At 42.3% G+C, this 20,000-nt stretch overlaps 1 protein-coding gene across 1 annotated transcript in view; it reads right to left on the bottom strand.

Moving 5' to 3' along the window:
- Positions 1–992: 992 nt before the first annotated feature.
- LOC143294982 (uncharacterized) overlaps positions 993–20,000 on the bottom strand; it is a 42,712-nt gene continuing 23,704 nt past the window's right edge. Inside the window, exons 11-16 of the mRNA XM_076606510.1 lie at positions 19,934–20,000; positions 18,958–19,015; positions 15,990–16,069; positions 6,922–6,997; positions 5,049–5,123; positions 993–1,308 (exon numbers count right to left, since the gene is read on the bottom strand). The exon at positions 19,934–20,000 is cut by the window's right edge and continues 9 nt beyond it. Of these exons, the coding sequence (XP_076462625.1) occupies positions 1,063–1,308; positions 5,049–5,123; positions 6,922–6,997; positions 15,990–16,069; positions 18,958–19,015; positions 19,934–20,000 (602 nt within the window). The 3' untranslated portion in view covers positions 993–1,062. The remainder of the gene's footprint in view (positions 1,309–5,048; positions 5,124–6,921; positions 6,998–15,989; positions 16,070–18,957; positions 19,016–19,933) is intronic.

Below are 20,000 nucleotides of genomic sequence, written 5' to 3'. Positions count from 1 at the left end.
TATTTTCTATTTATTTCTTTTTTTTTTCTTTTTCTTCCCCTTCAAACACTTCTTTCTTGTATCGAAAATTCCACTTCAACATAATTATTTACATGACAGGTCTCTGTACGTTCACTATCATGTTTTTAGTCTTTCTTTCCCAAATTCATTTTCTTTTCTTTTTTTTTCTTTTTTTTATCTTTCTTTTCCTTCTCTTTCTTTGTCTTTCTTTCTTTCCTTCTTTCTGTCTTTCTTTATTTCTTCTTTCTTTCTTTCTCTCTTTTCATCCTTCCTCAATGTGTATTCACTCGAACGAAAAAGAAATGAAACTGATGCATATGCTAATTTCCATGTACGCATTTCGATTCTTATAAAAGGATAGACAAAACGACTTGGAAAAAAAGAGAGAAGTATATGAGGTTAAAATGAATAAAGAAGGAAAAAGAGACAGACAGAAAAACAGAGAGAAAAAGAAGAAAGAAAGAAGGGTAGTGGAGAGAGAGAGAGAGAGAGAGAGAGAGAGAGAGAGAGAGAGAGAGAGAGAGAGTTGTAGTAGGAGCGAATGAAGAGCAGCTTCCAACAACAACGAAATCAAAACCAGGCAGTTTTGAACTGACTGAATTTCGAACTGATCCATACGTGCTGCATCACATCTTCCTTTTACAAAGAAATGGAGTACCTGCCTGACTTATCCATACATCGGACGCGTTGATAGGGCCTGGAGAGCATTTAAGCCTTCCAATAGACATACCTAAAACGCTAAACTAATTAAAAACAAAATAAAATTAATAAGAAAATAACTAAATACATTGAGAGAGAGAGAAAGAGAAACTGACAGACAGGCAGACAGACAGAGACAGAGAGACAGAGAGAAAGACTCACCACACACACACACACACACACACACACACACACACACACACACACACACAACACACACACACACACACACACACACACACACACACACACACACACACACACACACACACACACACAATCCACAAGAACGTTACGATCCCACACCCGACCCAACCTACCCACCACACAAACCAACCCAAAACAACAGTCATCATCATCACATTATATCCGCGCCATATAACCGTGTCTCTTAGACGAAGAGTCCAGCAGAGAGGAGTTCTTCAAGGGCCCGTTGGCAGGGAAACCGGAGGACAAGGAGGTGGACACTGTGGGGTGAGAGGTCACCGTGCCACCTTCACCTTGCCTCTGCTGCTGTCTGGCCTTTGACCTCCGTCGTGCTGCACGAGCCCGCTGCCTGGGCTTGACGAAGAGGAGGAAGTGCCCCAGCTCGTAGAAAAACTGCAGCACCTGCCGGTTGAAATGAAGCATCCGATGTCACTCAACATACATCTGTTTCGTTTCTACTGACAAACATTCCCTACCAGTGGACACATCAGTCACCCAACATGCTTCTGTTCCTTAAACACTCTTCCCTCCAATGGAAACGTAAATAACCTAGAATGTGTTCTTTTTTTCTTTAACTCTCTCCATACGAACGGCGAAAGAGACGACGTTAACAGCGTTTCATCCCAATTACCATCATCAAAATATTACAAGCGGAACGCTCTTATACTGAATAGGTGAATGTTGACAAAGAATACCACAGTTCTGACGACGGAAGCTAAAGGTTGGGTCATTCAGACACCCACTGGACATCCGAGGGGTCTGTGTAGAGGAGAAGAGAGGACTGGCCGTACTGAGTGAGTTAACATCCTGCCCTCCAAAGGAAACATCCAGTGTCCCTCAAAATGTATCTTTATCTTTCTTTTTTTTTTCTTCTCACAAACAGTCCCTCTGGTGGAAACACCCTTTGCCCAGCGTCCATCCTAAACCACTTTCTCTCCAGTAAAAACACGCGTCACCTACAATGCAATAATTCTCCCAACTCCAGAGTGCGTGGGATTTCCCCTGAGTGACGTAACATCAACAACAGCTCCCAAGAATCGGATGACAGTGAGAGAACCCTGTTGACAGGAACCCGACCAGCAGTTATGGAAATGTTGAGGAAACTGGAATTGCGATCATCACTGGGACACAGCAGGACGGGAATACAGTCAGAGGCGGGTTTGTTTGTTTGTTTGTTTGTTGTTGTTTACTGTATTCTGTGGTAGAGTATGAGTATGTTATCGAAAATGTTTTGCAGGCCCATTTTGAATTCAGACTACGACGGGCGCAATAGCCGAGTGGTTAAAGCGTTGGACTGTCAATTTGAGGGTCCCGGGTTCGAATCACGGTGACGGCGCCTGGTGGGTAAAGGGTGGAGATTTTTACGATCTCCCAGGTCAACATATGTGCAGACCTGCTAGTGCCTGAACCCCCTTCGTGTGTATATGCAAGCAGAAGATCAAATACGCACGTTAAAGATCCTGTAATCCATGTCAGCGTTCGGTGGGTTATGGAAACAAGAATATACCCAGCATGCACACCCCCGAAAACGGAGTATGGCTGCCTACATGGCGGGGTAAAAACAGTCATACACGTAAAAGCCCACTCGTGTGCATACGAGTGAACGCAGATGAAGAAAAAAGAAGAAGAATTCAGACTACAAGACTTTGCTTCCTTTCTGTGCAATGTGTGTGGCGTGAGCTAGTGAGTGGGGGTGGGGGATAGACAAATCGAACCCTCTTGAAGCGTCCCTCTGTGAGACCATTCAGGATTCTAAAACATCGCGGGATGCCCTCCCATTCTGATACACCATCCCCCTCCCCCCCCCCCCCTTCTCCCCTCTGACTTTACGAAAGCACCCAACCCAAAAATGACCCAGCCATTCGGATGAGACGATAAACCGAGGTCCCGTGTGCAGCACGCACTTTGCGCACGTAAAAGACGGCAACAAAAGGGTTGTTCCTGGCAAAATTCTGCAGAAAAATCCACTTCGATAGGAAACACAAATAAAACTGCACGCAGGAAAAAAAGTTATATAAATATAAAAAATTTTTTTTAAAATTTAAAAAATGGGTGGCCCTGTAGTGTAGCGACGCGCTCTCCCTGGGGAGAGGCAGCCCGAATTTCACACATAGAAATCTGTTGTGATAAAATGAAATACACACACAAATACAAAACGCCCACCCCTCCTCTCTCCCCTCTGACTTGACCAACAACACCCATCCCACCACGCCCCCCCCCCCCTTCCCCCGTCCCCCTCCTCTCTCTCCTCTGACTTGACCAGCAACACCCATCCCACCACACACACTATAACATAAAATATGAATAATGCGCTGCTTTCAGCACGAACTGTCACAGCGATGCAGTCTGCAAGATTTGTGAATGTACATGTTCACCCAACTAGCCAGCTTTAAAGTTGATCAGTGTTGTTAAATGTTGCATTGCATTCAAGCCCATCGTGTGGTGGTGACTCACCTCAAAGACACCGAACAGTGTTGGTTGTTGCATTACAGTCATTGTGTGACTCACCTCAAAGACACTGACCAGTGTTGGTTGTTGCATTACAGTCATTGTGTGACTCACCTCAGAGACACCGAACAGTGTTGGTTGTTGCATTACAGTCATTGTGTGACTCACCTCAGAGACACTGACCAGTGTTGGTTGTTGCAGTACAGTCATTGTGTGACTCACCTCAGAGACACTGACCAGTGTTGGTTGTTGCAGTACAGTCATTGTGTGACTCACCTCAGAGACACTGACCAGTGTTGGTTGTTGCATTACAGTCATTGTGTGACTCACCACCAAAGACACCGAACAGTGTTGGTCGTTGCATTACAGTCATTGTGTGACTCACCTCAAAGACACCGAACAGTGTTGGTTGTTGCATTACAGTCATTGTGTGACTCACCTCAAAGACACCGAACAGTGTTGGTCGTTGCATTACAGTCATTGTGTGACTCACCTCAAAGACACCGAACAGTGTTGGTTGTTGCATTACAGTCATTGTGTGACTCACCACCAAAGACACCGAACAGTGTTGGTCGTTGCATTACAGTCATTGTGTGACTCACCTCAAAGACACCGAACAGTGTTGGTTGTTGCATTACAGTCATTGTGTGACTCACCACCAAAGACACCGAACAGTGTTGGTCGTTGCATTACAGTCATTGTGTGACTCACCTCAAAGACACCGAACAGTGTTGGTCGTTGCATTACAGTCATTGTGTGACTCACCTCAAAGACACTGACCAGTGTTGGTTGTTGCATTACAGTCATTGTGTGACTCACCTCAAAGACACCGAACAGTGTTGGTTGTTGCATTACAGTCATTGTGTGACTCACCACCAAAGACACCGAACAGTGTTGGTCGTTGCATTACAGTCATTGTGTGACTCACCTCAAAGACACCGAACAGTGTTGGTTGTTGCATTACAGTCATTGTGTGACTCACCACCAAAGACACCGAACAGTGTTGGTCGTTGCATTACAGTCATTGTGTGACTCACCTCAAAGACACCGAACAGTGTTGGTCGTTGCATTACAGTCATTGTGTGACTCACCTCAAAGACACTGACCAGTGTTGGTTGTTGCATTACAGTCATTGTGTGACTCACCTCAAAGACACCGAACAGTGTTGGTTGTTGCATTACAGTCATTGTGTGACTCACCTCAGAGACACTGACCAGTGTTGGTTGTTGCATTACAGTCATTGTGTGACTCACCTCAGAGACACTGACCAGTGTTGGTTGTTGCATTACAGTCATTGTGTGACTCACCTCAGAGACACTGACCAGTGTTGGTTGTTGCATTACAGTCATTGTGTGACTCACCTCAAAGACACTGACCAGTGTTGGTCGTTGCATTACAGTCATTGTGTGACTCACCTCAAAGACACTGACTAGTGTTTTCTATTTTGTATCACTCTTTTTGTCACAACACATTTCTCGGTGTGAAATTCGGACCTTTCTCCACCCCTGACAGCGCCACCCCCTTTTTTGTCTTTTTCTTTTTTTTTTCTGCCTACGATTTTATTTGTTTTTCTGTGTTGGTTGTTGCATTACATTCAAGCCCATAGTGTCACGGGGGTGACTCACCTCAAAGACATTGATCAGTGGTGGTTGTTGCATTACAGTCAAGCCCATAGCGTCACGGGGGTGACTCACCTCAAAGAAACTGATGACGGACAGTCCGATCCACAGCCCTATGGTACCGCCCACGTCGGAAATAAACTGTGTGTCCTGTTCCACGATGAGACAATAAACTGACAATAACCACATTGACACAGCACCGCTACTACTAATAATAATCATGATAATAATAGTTATAATAGCGCTTAAACGATTTATTTTGCTCCTGGCCCTTTGCAATTATATATATATATATATATATATATATATATATATATATATATATATATATATATATATATATATATATTGTATATAAACGAACAAATAATATATATATATATATGTGTGTGTGTGTGTGTGTGTGTGTGTGTGTGTGTGTGTGTGTGTGTGTGTGTGTGTGTGTGTGCTGCAAATCAGCAAATATGACAAGACATTGCATCTAAACAGTTATGACAAATCAACTGCACAACACTTATGAAATAACCACACAAGTAAGAGTTAATTAGGATTCTTTTTCTTTTTTTCTTTCCTGTCAAACACAAGGGGAATAGATTTTTTTACTGTTCACTCCTTGCTGTGGAATGTTATCTTGGTCCTCTTCTTGGTGCGAAACTATTTGTATTTGTATCTGTATTTCATTCTATCACAACATATTTCTCGAGGGGGTGGGGGGGGGGAGGGAGCTGTTGTTGGAGGGACGTGGTGGTGGTCTTCACTCTGGGAGGGATGCTCACTCTGTCTGGCTCCGCGACTAAGCCATTATTGTTGTCAGTAGTAGGGGGCTTAGTATTTGGTGTCCTAAGTACGTTAAAATCAGAACAGGTACCACTGAACACGACCGAAGTGACTTTGCAGCAGTGCAGGGTCTCCTCTGGTGTGTGGCCTCCTGGCAACCTACTATCGATGGTTCCCTGCGGACTGCCGACTCTGGGACTGTGATGGACGAACCTGGGTGCGGCCGTACATGGGGGGGAGGGAGCTGTTGTTGGAGGGACGTGGTGGTGGTCTCCAGTCTGGGAGGGATGCTCACTCAGTCTGGCTCACTCAGTCTGGCTCCGCGACTAAGCCATTATTGTTGTCAGTAGTAGGGGGCTTAGTATTTGGTGTCCTAAGTACGTTAAATCAGAACAGGTACCACTGAACACGACCGAAGTGACTTTGCAGCAGTGCAGGATCTCCTCTGGTGTGTGGCCTCCTGGCAACCTACTATCGATGGTTCCCTGCGGACTGCCGACTCTGGGACTGTGATGGACGAACCTGGGTGCGGCCGTACATGGGGGAACTCGGAATGAGCGGCGTGGGAGTAATGCCACTGAAACGGTGCAGATGATGGGGCAGCAACAAAACGAGAGAGACAGACAGACAGACAGAGAGACAGAGAGAGAAAGGAAGGAGAGAGTAAAGGACTATGCCGAGAGTAACGGACTATGCCGAGCCAAAGTGGATGTATGACTTCACCGTCATGATGGTCAGTCATAAAAGCCTGTGGGACCTTCAACACTAGACTAATCCTCTTCTTTTTGCTTATGTATTTATGTATCTATTTATTTGTTTCTTTGTTGATTATTCATTTATTGATTTACATTGTGTCATGAAAGAAAACATGCTAAAAAGCACAAATGTTATCCTATGAGTACATAATAAGGAAAGAATTACATAGAAGCACACGAGTAAAAACAACAACTGCTGACATATTTGGAGAAAAAAAAAGCAGTCGATATCTACAAAACATTGTTTAATAATAATAATAATAATAATAATAATAACAATAATAATAATAATAAATAATGGTATTTATATAGCGCTGAATCTTGTGCAGAGACAAATCAAAGCGCTTTGGCACCAGTCATTCACACGCATGCTTGTCACCACACAGGCAGAAATTCGTCCCCAAACAAGTACTTACGGCATAAGCCACTTTTTCTGTGATGTTCTCGTAATTCAGATCCTCAAAGTAGATGACTATCTTCACGAAGTTCTTACTGAAATCACAGAATACAAGCAATATGTCAATAATGCGTGGCTGCGTTAATTTCATGGGTTCGATTTCAGAGTCTGTGAGACATAAGCAGATATCAAAGACGTCACCAAGAAGAAGAAGAAAGTTTTAGACATATTTTTAAGCAAGTAGTGAGAGAGAGGGAGATGATGATTATGTATATCTAAACCTTTGTCTTTCCATGTGAGACACGGGTCGATTTTTTTCATCGATGCATTTTGTTTTGTTCCCCTAAACTTTATCCTTTAAGGTTTTTTTGTTTTTTTTCCCTGGATGGTTTGCAGCTGGATTTGTGGCACAAAGGTCGGGGTTTTTTTGGGGGGTTTTGTGGGGGGAAGGCGGGGGGGGGGGGGAGTGTTGTTGTTTTTATCGGTGCATTTTTTTTTTTGTTTGTTTCTCTGAGATTTATTCCCTGGTGGGTTTTTTTTCTTCTTCTTTTTTGATTTTGTATGTTTGTTTGTTGTGTTGTTTTGTTGCTGTTGTTGTAGCTGCTGTCAAGTTGTTGTTTTCGGATGGTTTGCAGTTGGGTTTGTGGTACATTATGGATTAGCACACACACACACACACACACACACACACACACACACACACACACACACACACACACACACACACACACACACACACACACAGAGAGAGAGAGAGAGAGAGAGAGAGAGACTCTACACGAAACTGTTAACGGACAGCCTACATGTCTATTTGTTCCATGTAATAAAGTTTAATACAGAATGATTATAAAAAAAACGAACGAACACGGGCAAAAATTCTAATTTGTGTAACGGTGGTGTAAAAACAAAAGATATATATGATATTCATTTCGCAACTGACAACAGTTCTAACGCAAATATGAAAACAAGTAATGATAACCAAAAAAGCAGAAAATAGCGTTCTCCGTGACGTGCATGGAACTGAGGCAAAATATTAATATTTTTTAAATATTTTTTTTATAAAGAAGCAAATTGTTTCTAAATGCCAGACTGGACAGAAGGGATCAACCTTAACAGTGCAGTTGTCATATTTGTCATATCGTTCCGTTCCGTTCAGTTCAGTTCAGTTCAGTTACTCAGGGAGGCGTCACTGCGTTCGGACAAATCCATATACGCTACACCACATCTGCTAAACATATGCCATGACCTGCAGTGTAAACCCAAATCGCTTTGGTCAGGCCTTGAGGCAAAAAAAAAAAAAAAAAAAAAAAAAAAAAAAAAAAAAAAAATTCAAATTCAGAATTTAAATAAACCTCGGTCTATCGTCTCATACGAACGACTAGACGCTCAGTTTGATTTTCCAGTCAACATTGGGAGACAGGGCGAGAGTGGGAATCAAACCCAGACCCCCACAGACTTTCTGTAGTGGCAGACGAGCGTCTTAACCATTCTGCCACCTTCCTACTTAACTCATTCTACTCCAGGTAGGAGATAACTCGTACCATGATTACTTCCCCTGTGGACCAGGTATGTAACTGTGGCGTAGAATGAGTTAACACAATACAATACGGTACAATACGATACGATACGATACGATACAACACAACACAATACAATATAATGCAATACAATACCATACAATACGATACGATACGATACGATACGATACGATACAATACCATACAATACGATACGATACGATACGATACGATACAACACAACACAATACAATATAGTGCAATACAATACCATACCATACAATACAATACAATACCATACAATGCAATACGATACGATACGATACGATACGATACAACACAACACAATACAATATAATGCAATACAATACATACCATACAATACAATACAATACTATACAATACAATACAATACGATACGATACAATACAACACAACACAATACAATATAATGCAATACAATACCATACAATACAATACAATATCATACAATACAATACAATACAATACGATACGATACGATACGATACAATACAACACAACACAATACAATATAATGCAATACAATACCATACAATACAATACAATGCAATACAATACCATACAATACAATACAATACGATACGATACAATACAACACAACACAATACAATATAATGCAATACAATACCATACAATACAATACAATATCATACAATACAATACCATACAATGCAATACAATACCACACAATACAATACAATACAATACAATACAATACCATACAATACAATACCATACAATACAATACAATGCAATACAATACAATACAATACAATACAATACAATACAATACAATACAATCGCCAATAATTGCCAACTACTTGGGCTTTATCTCGATGCAGCCGGCATTGTTTCTGCTTCTTACGTTTCGAAAAAAAAAAAAAAAAATACAATGGATAAAATACAAGCGGTGTGCTGATTGTATCACAGTTTGAGGCACTGTTCACGTCAACTGAAAAAAAAAAAACAACTACAAGATGTAACTCTCTGTCGGAGTCACGAGTGACAAAACATGGCAAACAATGTATAACTGTATGGTGTGTGTGTGTGCGTGGGGGGGGGGGTTGTGTGTGTGTGTGTGTGTGTGTGTGTGTGTGTGTGGTTCTGCACGCCCCCAAAGCGTTTCCGGGTTAATTGTATCTTGAATCACGTGTTATCAACAATAACCTTCGCCTTCTTCATTAGCGTTCCCAATCAACAATCACCAAAAAAAAAAAAGGCCATGGAGCTTGTGCATGATTACAAATGTTCGGACATTGTCCCTTCCACTAAACCGCCTTTTATTAATTTGCTATTTCGTTGCTACTGCTTTTTTGGTGTGTTTGTTCTTGTTGTTGTTGTTGTTGTTGTTTTGAAAGGGCAACAGTCACTTTGAATCAGAGCATTTATCATTTCCCTAAAGCATCCAGCAATACGACAGCCGGGACTGGTTTGACGCTAGTCTTTATGACTTGAGACAGCGTGTTGCGTGTGGAGTTCGGCAGCTCGGAAAGACACATCGATCAATAATTGGATTCAGACAGAGCATCTGTCATCACCTTCATTGTTTCGTAGCTGGTTGTTGTTGTTGTTGCAAGTTGGCACAGTGGCTAAAACGGTTATCTGCCAATACAGTGTCCGGGAGGGACTTGGGTTCGATGACGCCATCCCCCCCCCCCCCCCCCCCCCACCTTTGACTGGAAAAAATCAAAGTAATCGTCTAGTCATTCGGTTGAAACAATAAATCGAGTAGTCCAGGGCCGATAGAAAAAAAAAAGGTCCAAATATGTGCAACAAAACCGTTCTTTCTACGATAATATAGAATAAATGATACTGATCACACTGATATTATAAGGTTATAAAGTTTTTCACTGTAGGGGGTAGAAGGGGGGTGGGGGGGACGGGAAGGTAATTAGAGTTTGATTTTAATAATTATTATTCACACTTCTGGCCATGAGAGAGTGCCGTACAAAGAGTTACAAGTACTGAAAGAGTAGAGACAAACACACGGACTTCCACGGGGGGAAAAAAAACCCGGTGTATTATCAGTTGTCCTTGCTACTGCCACTACTTGCCCTGACCTTTATGCTTTATGGCTGACGGACCAAACGACCAACGTCGAATGATTATTTGCGCACAAGTTATATATATATATATATATATATATATATATATTTTTTTTTTTTTTTTTTTTTTTTTACGTTTCTTCGTCACCAAGTAAACAGTTCTGCAACAGCCGGTGTATGGGCCTTTTCGGCGTTCCCCCATCACTTTAAAATCTGGCCAACCCTGGGTCTACACAAACGTGCCTGGAATGACAACGCCCCACCCCCCTCCCCCGCGTACCACCCACACCCCCCTCCCCCTTCCCCCTCCGCACCCCCGGGTTTAAACTTCAACTTGTCAGAACTGACCCAACCCTTTTATTTGGATTTTGTCTCCACCACCGAACCCTCGAAATTGATATTTCAGGTTAGTTTTGAATTAACCCGGAAGTGTATTTGGCCCAATCAGAATCATTTCACGCTGTGAAAGTAGAACTCCGCCACGTTTGCTTCCGTTATGTAAGTTAAAATGGTGAGGAAGTTTGCTCAGAAAGACCCCGGGATCAAGACCAGCAAGGGGGGTAAGGGGGGCGGGGGCGGGGGGTGGGGGGGGGGGGTGCGGGTTAGTTTATGGCAGTTACACCGGGTCTCCTTTGCCTGGATGTGATGGCTGAGGGTGTGTGTTCCTTTCACAACGCAGGGGAAAAAGACGGGCGCAATAGCCGAGTGGTTAAAGCGTTGGACTGTCAATCTGAGGGTCCCGGGTTCGAATCACGGTGACGGCGCCTGGTGGGTAAAGGGTGGAGATTTTTACGATCTCCCAGGTCAACATATGTGCAGACCTGCTAGTGCCTGAACCCCCTTCGTGTGTATATGCAAGCAGAAGATCAAATAAAAAATAAATAAAAGATCCTGTAATCCATGTCAGCGTTCGGTGGGTTATGGAAACAAGAATATACCCAGCATGCACACCCCCGAAAACGGAGTATGGCTGCCTACATGGCGGGGTAAAAACGGCCATACACGTAAAAGCCCACTCGTGTGCATACGAGTGAACGCAGAAGAAGAAGAAGCAGGGGAGAAAAATAACAATAGTATGTGCAAATTCTCTCTCTCTCTCTCTCTCTCTCTCTCTCTCTCTCTCTCTCTCTCTCTCTCTCCTACTGTCACACACGCGCACACACATAGAAAGAGAGAGAGAGACACACACACACACACAGAACAAACGTACACACGCACGCACACACACGCACACACACACACACATACAGAGACATAGACATACACACACACGCGCGCGCGCGCGCACACACACACACACACACACACACACACACACACACACACACACACAGAAACAAAGAAACACACAAACACACACAAACAGGAACACAACAAAAGCAACAACAGCAAGAGCAACACACACACACACACACACACACAACGAAAATCAATGTGCTTGAAGGAAGACAGATACCTTAAAGAACAAGGGAGGAGAGATAACAAAGAGAGCTCAACCCGGAAGAAAAAAGAAATAGCAAAAAAAAAAAAAAAAAAAAAAAAAAAAAGAGAGAGAGAGAGAGAAACAGAAGAGAAAAACGACAACAGAAAAAGAAACAGCACATAACGATGTGCTAAGAATCAGGATATAGGGCCTGGAAGAAAGAAAACAGCACTCCTGGATGGGTAGGGGTAGGGGAGGTAATGAGATAGGAATGGGTAGGGGAGATCATCAGATCGGCATGGGTAAGGAGGTGTGTGTTGGGGGTGGGGGTGGGGGGAGGTGCGGGGGGGGGGGGGGGGGGTTGATCATAATATAGGGACAATAATTTGTCATGTTATGGCCTGGACTGGGACTAGTGTCAGGAAGACAAAAGGTGAACGAGAGTTGTACATTATATGAGTAAAAATAAAAGACTGGAGGACACACCGAAAAGACACACATCACAAGACAAGACAAGACAAGACAAGGGAAGGCAAGACAAGACAAGACAAGGGAAAGCAAGGCAAGACAAGGCAAAGCAAGGCAAGGCAATGCAAGATAAGGCAAGACAAGACAAGACAAGACAAGGCAAGGCAAGAGAAGGCAAGACACACCGAAGAGACACACATCACAAGACAAGACAAGACAAGGCAAGGTAAGGTAAGGCAAGGCAAGGCAAGGCAAGGTAAGACAAGGCAAGGCACGGCAAGGCAAGACAAACATCTCTGCCTCCGAGGATAATAGGTCAGCACTTGTGTGTGTGGGGGGGTTTTTTTTTTTTGGTTTTTTTTTTTTTCTTTCTTCATTTTTTCTCATCCAGTCCCTGTCCTACATAGGTACTACACTACATACTCGTAAATGATGAAGGCATAAGATTTCTGGTAATAAAATATGTGGTAGGGAAAAAAAAGAGAAGATAAAGGCAAAACAACACACTGATCAGAGTATGAGAATAATGTTGTTGGGTTGGGCAGGAACAACAGAATAAGAACACGAGAGAAAAAGGAAGAGAGAGAGAGAGAGAGAAATGGGGGGAACGAAAACATTATATCCAGGGTATTGAGATAAGCGCAATAAAAACATTGCTTTTTTCTCCACCCATTAAAGTGAAGAAATAAGATATTCAGGAACCAAAGAAGGAAAACGGAAGACAGAGAGTACAGATGGAGGAAGAGAGAGCGTGAGAGGGAGAGGGAGAGAGACAGACAGACAAACAGACAGATAGAGAAGATAGAAGAGAGGGGAAAAAAGAGATTCAAGTGTTAAAATACGAATGGTGGCATGACAAAAAAAAAAAAAAAAAGATAAAAAAAACCCGGAGAGAACAAGGGAGAGTGTTCCAATCTCAGTTTCAGTTTTTCAAGGAGGTGTTACTGCGTTCGGACAAATCCATACTCGCCACACCACATCTGCTAGGCAGATGCCTGACAGCAGCATAACCCAGCACGCTTGTCAGGCCTTGAGTGCATGCTTGAATATTTGTATACCTATCTGAGTGGATTTCTTGTGACATTATTTTGTCAGAGGACAACACTCTTGTTGCCATGGGTTCTTTTTTAGTGCGCCAAGTGCGTGCTGCACACGGGACCTCGGTTTATCGTCTCAGTTTGATTTTCAAGTCAAACTTGGGAGAAAGAGCGAGAGTGGGATTCGAACCCACACCCTCACGGACCCTCTCTATTGGCAGCTGAGAGTCTTAACCATTCTGCCACCTTCCTCCAGATTGAGAGAGGCACAGTTCATAATTATGCTATCAATAATGCCAATAGAAATGCTGAGAAAAAGTTATAGTCGTAAACAATATCATGAATGAGTTATGTTTTAAGTTCTTCGTGGGATTTTTATTGGCCGGTGGTTTTCTTGAGTGCAGGCAGACTTTTTTTTTCATGAATTTTGATAGTAGATAACAATACATTCGAAAGCATTCTCTCGAACTGATCAGACCAGATTTGAATAGATCGACTCTTGGGAGCAATGCTATGATCTTGTGTGTATGACGGACTTGATACGGATTCATTCTTTAAAGAGGGAACAGCAGTGCCAAACATAATTTTGAAACAAAAGGTGTGCCTTGTTGTAAATAAGCTTCGATTTAAATGGGAGAATACTTAACAGCGTGTCATCAGATATGGAAACAAGAGAGGCAAGGCCTTCAAGACTCACTTGTGATACACTTTTTTTTTAAAATCCAAGCTTTTTATGTATTGAGTATAATTTCAAAATGTAATGTTTAAGATGAGAAAGATCAGTTTAAAGCAAATTAACTCCCCTAGCATTACAGAGTAATTTCCCTTTTTTACTATCTGCACCAAAACGTTTGCAAAATAAATAAAAATTCCATGCTTAGCAAAAGAAGTTCCTGTTTGAACAAAAAATGATAATAATGACTCCTCTAGCTGTTGGGTCGAATATCAGATCAAAGTGCCAAGTTTAGAGAATACAAAAAATATAAATATAACAGTAAATGCAGTTTGCATATAATTAGGCTTCATTCTTTTGTGTGTGTGTGTGTGTGTGTGCCCATCCCAGAGGTGCAATATTGGTTTAAACAAAATGACTGGAAAGAACTGAATTTTTCCTATTTTTATGCCAAATTTGGTGTCAACTGACAAAGTAGTTGCAGAGAAAATGTCAATGTTAAAGTTTACCACGGACACACACACACACACACACACACACACACACACACACACACACACACACACACACACACACACACACACACACACACACACACACACACACACACACACAACCGAACACCGGGTTAAAACATAGACTCACTTGTTTACACAAGTGAGTCAAAAAGGCGATGATTTTAGAAGAATTGATTTTATGGCATGCGTTTGAAGGGCTCAGTGGTGGTTTGAGAGTGTTGTCGCTAGCTGATTCCCGAATAGATGAAGCGTAATTGATAAGGGATTCATTCAAAGTAGGCGTGGCATTAAAGAATAGTTTTCTACAATGCAAATACAAGACAGAGAGAGGGAGGGAGAGAGTCAAGACATGTATGCAAGGAGACAGACAGACAGAAAAACAGAGAGAAAAACAGACAAAAAATAAAAGAAACAGAGACGGAAGGTCTCTCTCTCTCTCTCTCTCTCTCTCTCTCTCTCTCGCTCTCTCGCTCTCTCACTCTCTCTCTCAGATGTGAGCGATGTTGTGTCTCTCAGTTTGACGCTGTGTTATACTTGTACATTATACATGTATTAAGTATTAAGCATAACAACATTTATATGCGTACATGTTTGTGTGTCTCTTACAACAACAGCAGATGTGTAAGTCGGCCAAAGTGCTAATGTCTTCACCGTTCGAAAATAAAGATTCATTCTTTCATTCATTCATTCACTCTCTCTCTCTCTCTCTCTCTCTCTCTCTCTCTCTCTCTCTCTCTCTCTCTCTCTCTCTCTTGTTGCTGGTGGTGATTCTTTGACATTATTTTTATTATTTATCACCTGCAAATGTCTATTGACAAGGGGTTGACGAGGGTTATTTGAAAAAGCACCGCACGTGTTATACAACACACACACCAGCATATTCCAGCATAACCACACACACACACACACACACACACACACACACACACACACACACACACACACACAAATCGTTTAATTACGACATCCCCACAATGCAAGAAATAAAACAAAAGCAAAACAAAATATTGCATTGCAAAAAAAAAAAAAAAGATGCAGTGCAACTCTACCATCCATTCGCATAGCGATATTCTTCGGTATGTTATCTTTCTTCTTCTTCTTCTTCTTCTTCTTCTTCTTCTTCTTTATGTAAGATATCAAACATTACGCATGACTTCTCTCTCTCTCTCTCTCTCTCTCTCTCTCTCTCTCTCTCTGTGCGTCTCTCTCTGTCTCTGTCTCTCTCTCGATATATATATATATATAGACAGACAGACAGATATATATATATATATATATATATATATATATATATATATATACATAGATAGATAGATAGATAGGTATCAACCTTCCCTTCAGGTGACTGTAGATGATACACCTACCTCAGTTCGTCAGGATCAGTCTGCAGGAAAGTCTCGCAGGCCGAAGAATCCAAGTTGCACATTGTTTCAGCCAGAATCCCCTGCACAGCGTAGACAGAAATGCAGTGTAGTGTAGTGTAGTGTAGTGCAGTGCAGTGTAGTGCAGTGCAGTGCAGTGCAGTGCAGTGTAGTGTAGTGTAGTGTAGTGTACCGATCCCTGCACAACATAGACAAAGATGTACAGTGTAGTGTGGTGTAGTGTAGTGTAGTTTAGCGTAGCATAGCATAGTGTAGCGTAACGTAGTGTAGTGTAGTGTAGTGTAGTGTAGTGTAGTGTACCGATCCCTGCACAAGATAGAAAAAGATGTAGTGTAGTGTAGTGTAGTGTACCGATCCCTGCACAAGATAGAAAAAGATGTAGTGTAGTGTAGTGTAGTGCAGTGCAATGCAGTGTAGTGTAGTGTAGTGTAGTGTAGTGTAGTGTAGTGTACCGATCCCTGCACAACATAGAAAAGATGTAGTGTAGTGTGGTGTAGTGTAGTAGTGTAGTGTAGAGTAGTAGTGTAGTAGTGTAGTGTAGTGTACCGATCCCTGCACAACATAGACAAAGATGTAGTGTAGTGTAGTGTAGTGTAGTGTAGTGTAGTGTAGTGTAGTGTGGTGTGGTGTGGTGTGGTGTAGTAGTGTAGTGTAGAGTACTAGTTGTAGTGTAGTGTAGTGTAGTGTAATAGTGTAGTAGTGTAGTGTAGTGTAGTGTGGTGTAGTGTAGTATAGTGTAGTGTGGTGCAGTGTAGTGAAGTGTAGTGTAGTGTAGTGTAGTGTGGTGTGGTGTGATGTGGTGTGGTGTGGTGTGGTGTGGTGTAGTGTAGTAGTGTAGTGTAGAGTAGTAGTGTAGTGTAGTGTAGTAGTGTAGTGTAGTGTAGAGTAGTAATGTAGTGTGGTGTAGTGTGTGTGGTGTAGTGTAGTGTAGTAGTGTAGTGTAGAGTAGTAGTGTAGTGTAGTGTTGTGTGGTGTAGTGTAGTTTAGTGTAGTGTAGTGTAGTATAGTGCATCGATCTCTGCACAACATAGACAAAGATGGAGTGTAGTGTAGTGTAGTGTAGTGTAGTGTAGTGTAGTGTAGTGTACCGATCCCTGCACAAGATAGAAAAACATGTAGTGCAGTGTAGTGTAGTGTAGTGTAGTGTAGTGTAGTGTACCGATCCCTGCACAGCATTGACAAAGATGTAGTGTAGTGTAGTGTAGTGTAGTGTAGTGTAGTGTAGTGTACCGATCCCTGCACAACATAGACAACGATGTAGTGTAGTGTAGTGTAGTGTAGTGTAGTGTAGTGTACCGATCCCTGCACACCATAGACAAAGATGTAGTGTAGCGTAGTGTAGTATAGTATAGCGTAGTGAAGCGTAACGTAGATTAGTGTAGTATAGTATAGTGTAGTGTAGCGTATCGAAGCGTTGTGTAGTGTAGCATTCTGTAGTGTATTTATATTTGTCACAGCATATTTCTCTGAGTGAAAATCGGGCTGCTCCGCAAAAGAAAGTCGTCGCGTGTGCGCCATCCTTTTCTTCTTTTCTACTTTTTCCTTCTGATTTGTCTACCTGCAAGTGTGTGTGTGTGTGTGTGTGTTCCTCTCCAAGTGGATTTTTTCTGTATGAATTTTGCCAGGGAAAACCCTTTAGTTGTCGTGGGTTCTTTTTTGACGTGTTTTTAAAAAAAAGTGCATGCAACAAACGGGACATCAGTTTATCGTTTCATCCGAATGACTAGCGTCCAGACCACCACTGAAGATCTTGCGGAATGGGGGGAAGGGGGGGGGGTGTGGACGGGGGTTGAGGAATATACCGGCGAGTGTGGAATTCGTCCCCCCCACACCATCAGATTCTCCCGCTTTCCTTGGCGGACAGATAACCATTGGGCCACCGGGCCACAGACAACTTGCTAAACTTTACAGCGCAAGTACAACTTCAGTTTCAAATCCACATGCTTTATTATAATCGCTGCTTGCCAATTGAAGCAGGGCAGGCCCGACTACACTACTTAACTTGTCCATTGCTCAGCGCAAGTATAATTTCATATTCAAATCAAAATGCAATAATCACCGGCTAGCCAACTGAAACAGGGCGGGTAGATTAAATTCCAAGAGAATACCGCATTTGTAATAATAATAATAATAATAATAATAATAATAATAATAATAATAATAATAATAATAATAAAAACCAATATGACACGAATACTTTTAGGGATGAATGTCGTTTCATTATTGAGTGCCCAATTAATTTTCATTAATTTCCTAGAAAGATTCTGAACCGATAAAATATTTACGCCCAAAATATGTGTATACTCTCGTATTGTAAATTGTTTTCAGCTGGCAAACGCCGTGGTTCTATTAATATTCGGCAAATTCATTGAAACTCGTAATGCTGCTCAGAACACGCCAATGCAGAAAATGTTAAAAACCTGTTTTAACTTTGATTCAAGCGTTCTGATAAAATCTAGCTATTGTTGTGTTGTTGCTGTTGTTGTTGTTGTTGTTTTCATTAAATCATTAACAATTGGGGTCAAAAGTTCATCAAATCTTGAAAATCTTGTGTGCGTGTGGAGGATGGGGAAGACTCTGTGTGTGTGTGTGTGTGTGTGTGTGTGTGTGTGTGTGTGTGTGTGTGTGTGTGTGTGTGTGTGTGTGTGTGTGCAATGAACGTCGGAACCGAACTTATCGCGATATTCACCAGTGGACAAGTATTATATATATAATACACCTTTCAGACTGACATATATGACATCATTTCAGATTGGGTTAAACAAAAACAACGAAAGAATGAAAGAAAAGAAAACCAAGCAAGAAAGAAAAAAATGAATGTGAGCAATGCGAAGAAAAAAAAAGCGAAGGGGAAGAATTCCTCTTTAACGCGTCCACAAGGTTACAGCCAGTTGCTTCCCTTAGACTAGAACTTGCTTCAAAAACACCATCCATTCTACTCTCAACTCACAGCGTAATCTGTTGATGGCCACGTTCTGGATGACTGCGTCTTGGTGTATGTGGTCTCTCTGAACACACACACACACACACACACACACACACACACACACACACACACATACACACACACATCATTATCATCATTAACATAATCATCATAACAGCCATGAAATGATGTTTTCAAAGCCAACACCAACATACTCGTATCGTGTTAAACTTAACAAATCCAGGCTCTGGTCGTTTCCCATCAGAAAGATTGAAAATCGACGTCAGAATATATAACCTGCAAAAAGTCCAAATAAACACAGATCCGGTCGGTGTGTGTGTGTGTGTGTGTGTGTGTGTGTGTGTGTGTGTGTGTGCGTGTGTGTGTGTGTGTGTGTGTGTGCATGATGACAACATCCCACATTATTGCATACTAGCATGAACAAATATGCACGCGTAAACATGAGGAGAAGCAGTGAGATGTGAACAGACAGACAGACAGACAGACAGGCTGACAGACAGACTGACAGGCTGACAGACAGACAGACAGACAGGCAGACAGACAGGCTGACAGACAGACAGACAGACAGGCTGACAGACAGACAGACAGGCTGACAGACAGACAGACAGACAGGCTGACAGACAGACAGACAGACAGACAGACAGGCTGACTACTGGACATGGTATCAACAAATCCACTTTCAGTACTGCACATAGGTGGTAACAGTGACAAACTCACGAGGACGCGTTTTCACAAGGGCACTGCACAAAAGTAGTAACAGTGACACTCATGAGGACGCGTTTTCACAAGGGCACTGCACAAAAGTAGTAACAGCGACAACCTCATGAGCACGCGTTTTCACAAGGACACTGCACATAGGTAGTAACAGTGACAACCTCACGAGCACGCGTTTCACAGGGGCACTGCACAAACGCTACGACTGTGACAAACTCATGGGGGACGTGTTTTCACAGAGGCACTGATACCGTAACAAACTCACGAGCACGCGTTTTCACAGGAGCACTGCAAGTCGCCACGAAGAAAATCCGCTTCCACCATGGTCAGAC

Source organism: Babylonia areolata, chromosome 20 (assembly GCF_041734735.1).
Source record: "Babylonia areolata isolate BAREFJ2019XMU chromosome 20, ASM4173473v1, whole genome shotgun sequence".
Lineage (NCBI taxonomy): Eukaryota > Metazoa > Mollusca > Gastropoda > Neogastropoda > Buccinidae > Babylonia > Babylonia areolata.
This window is presented reverse-complemented; position numbering and strand designations above follow the sequence as displayed.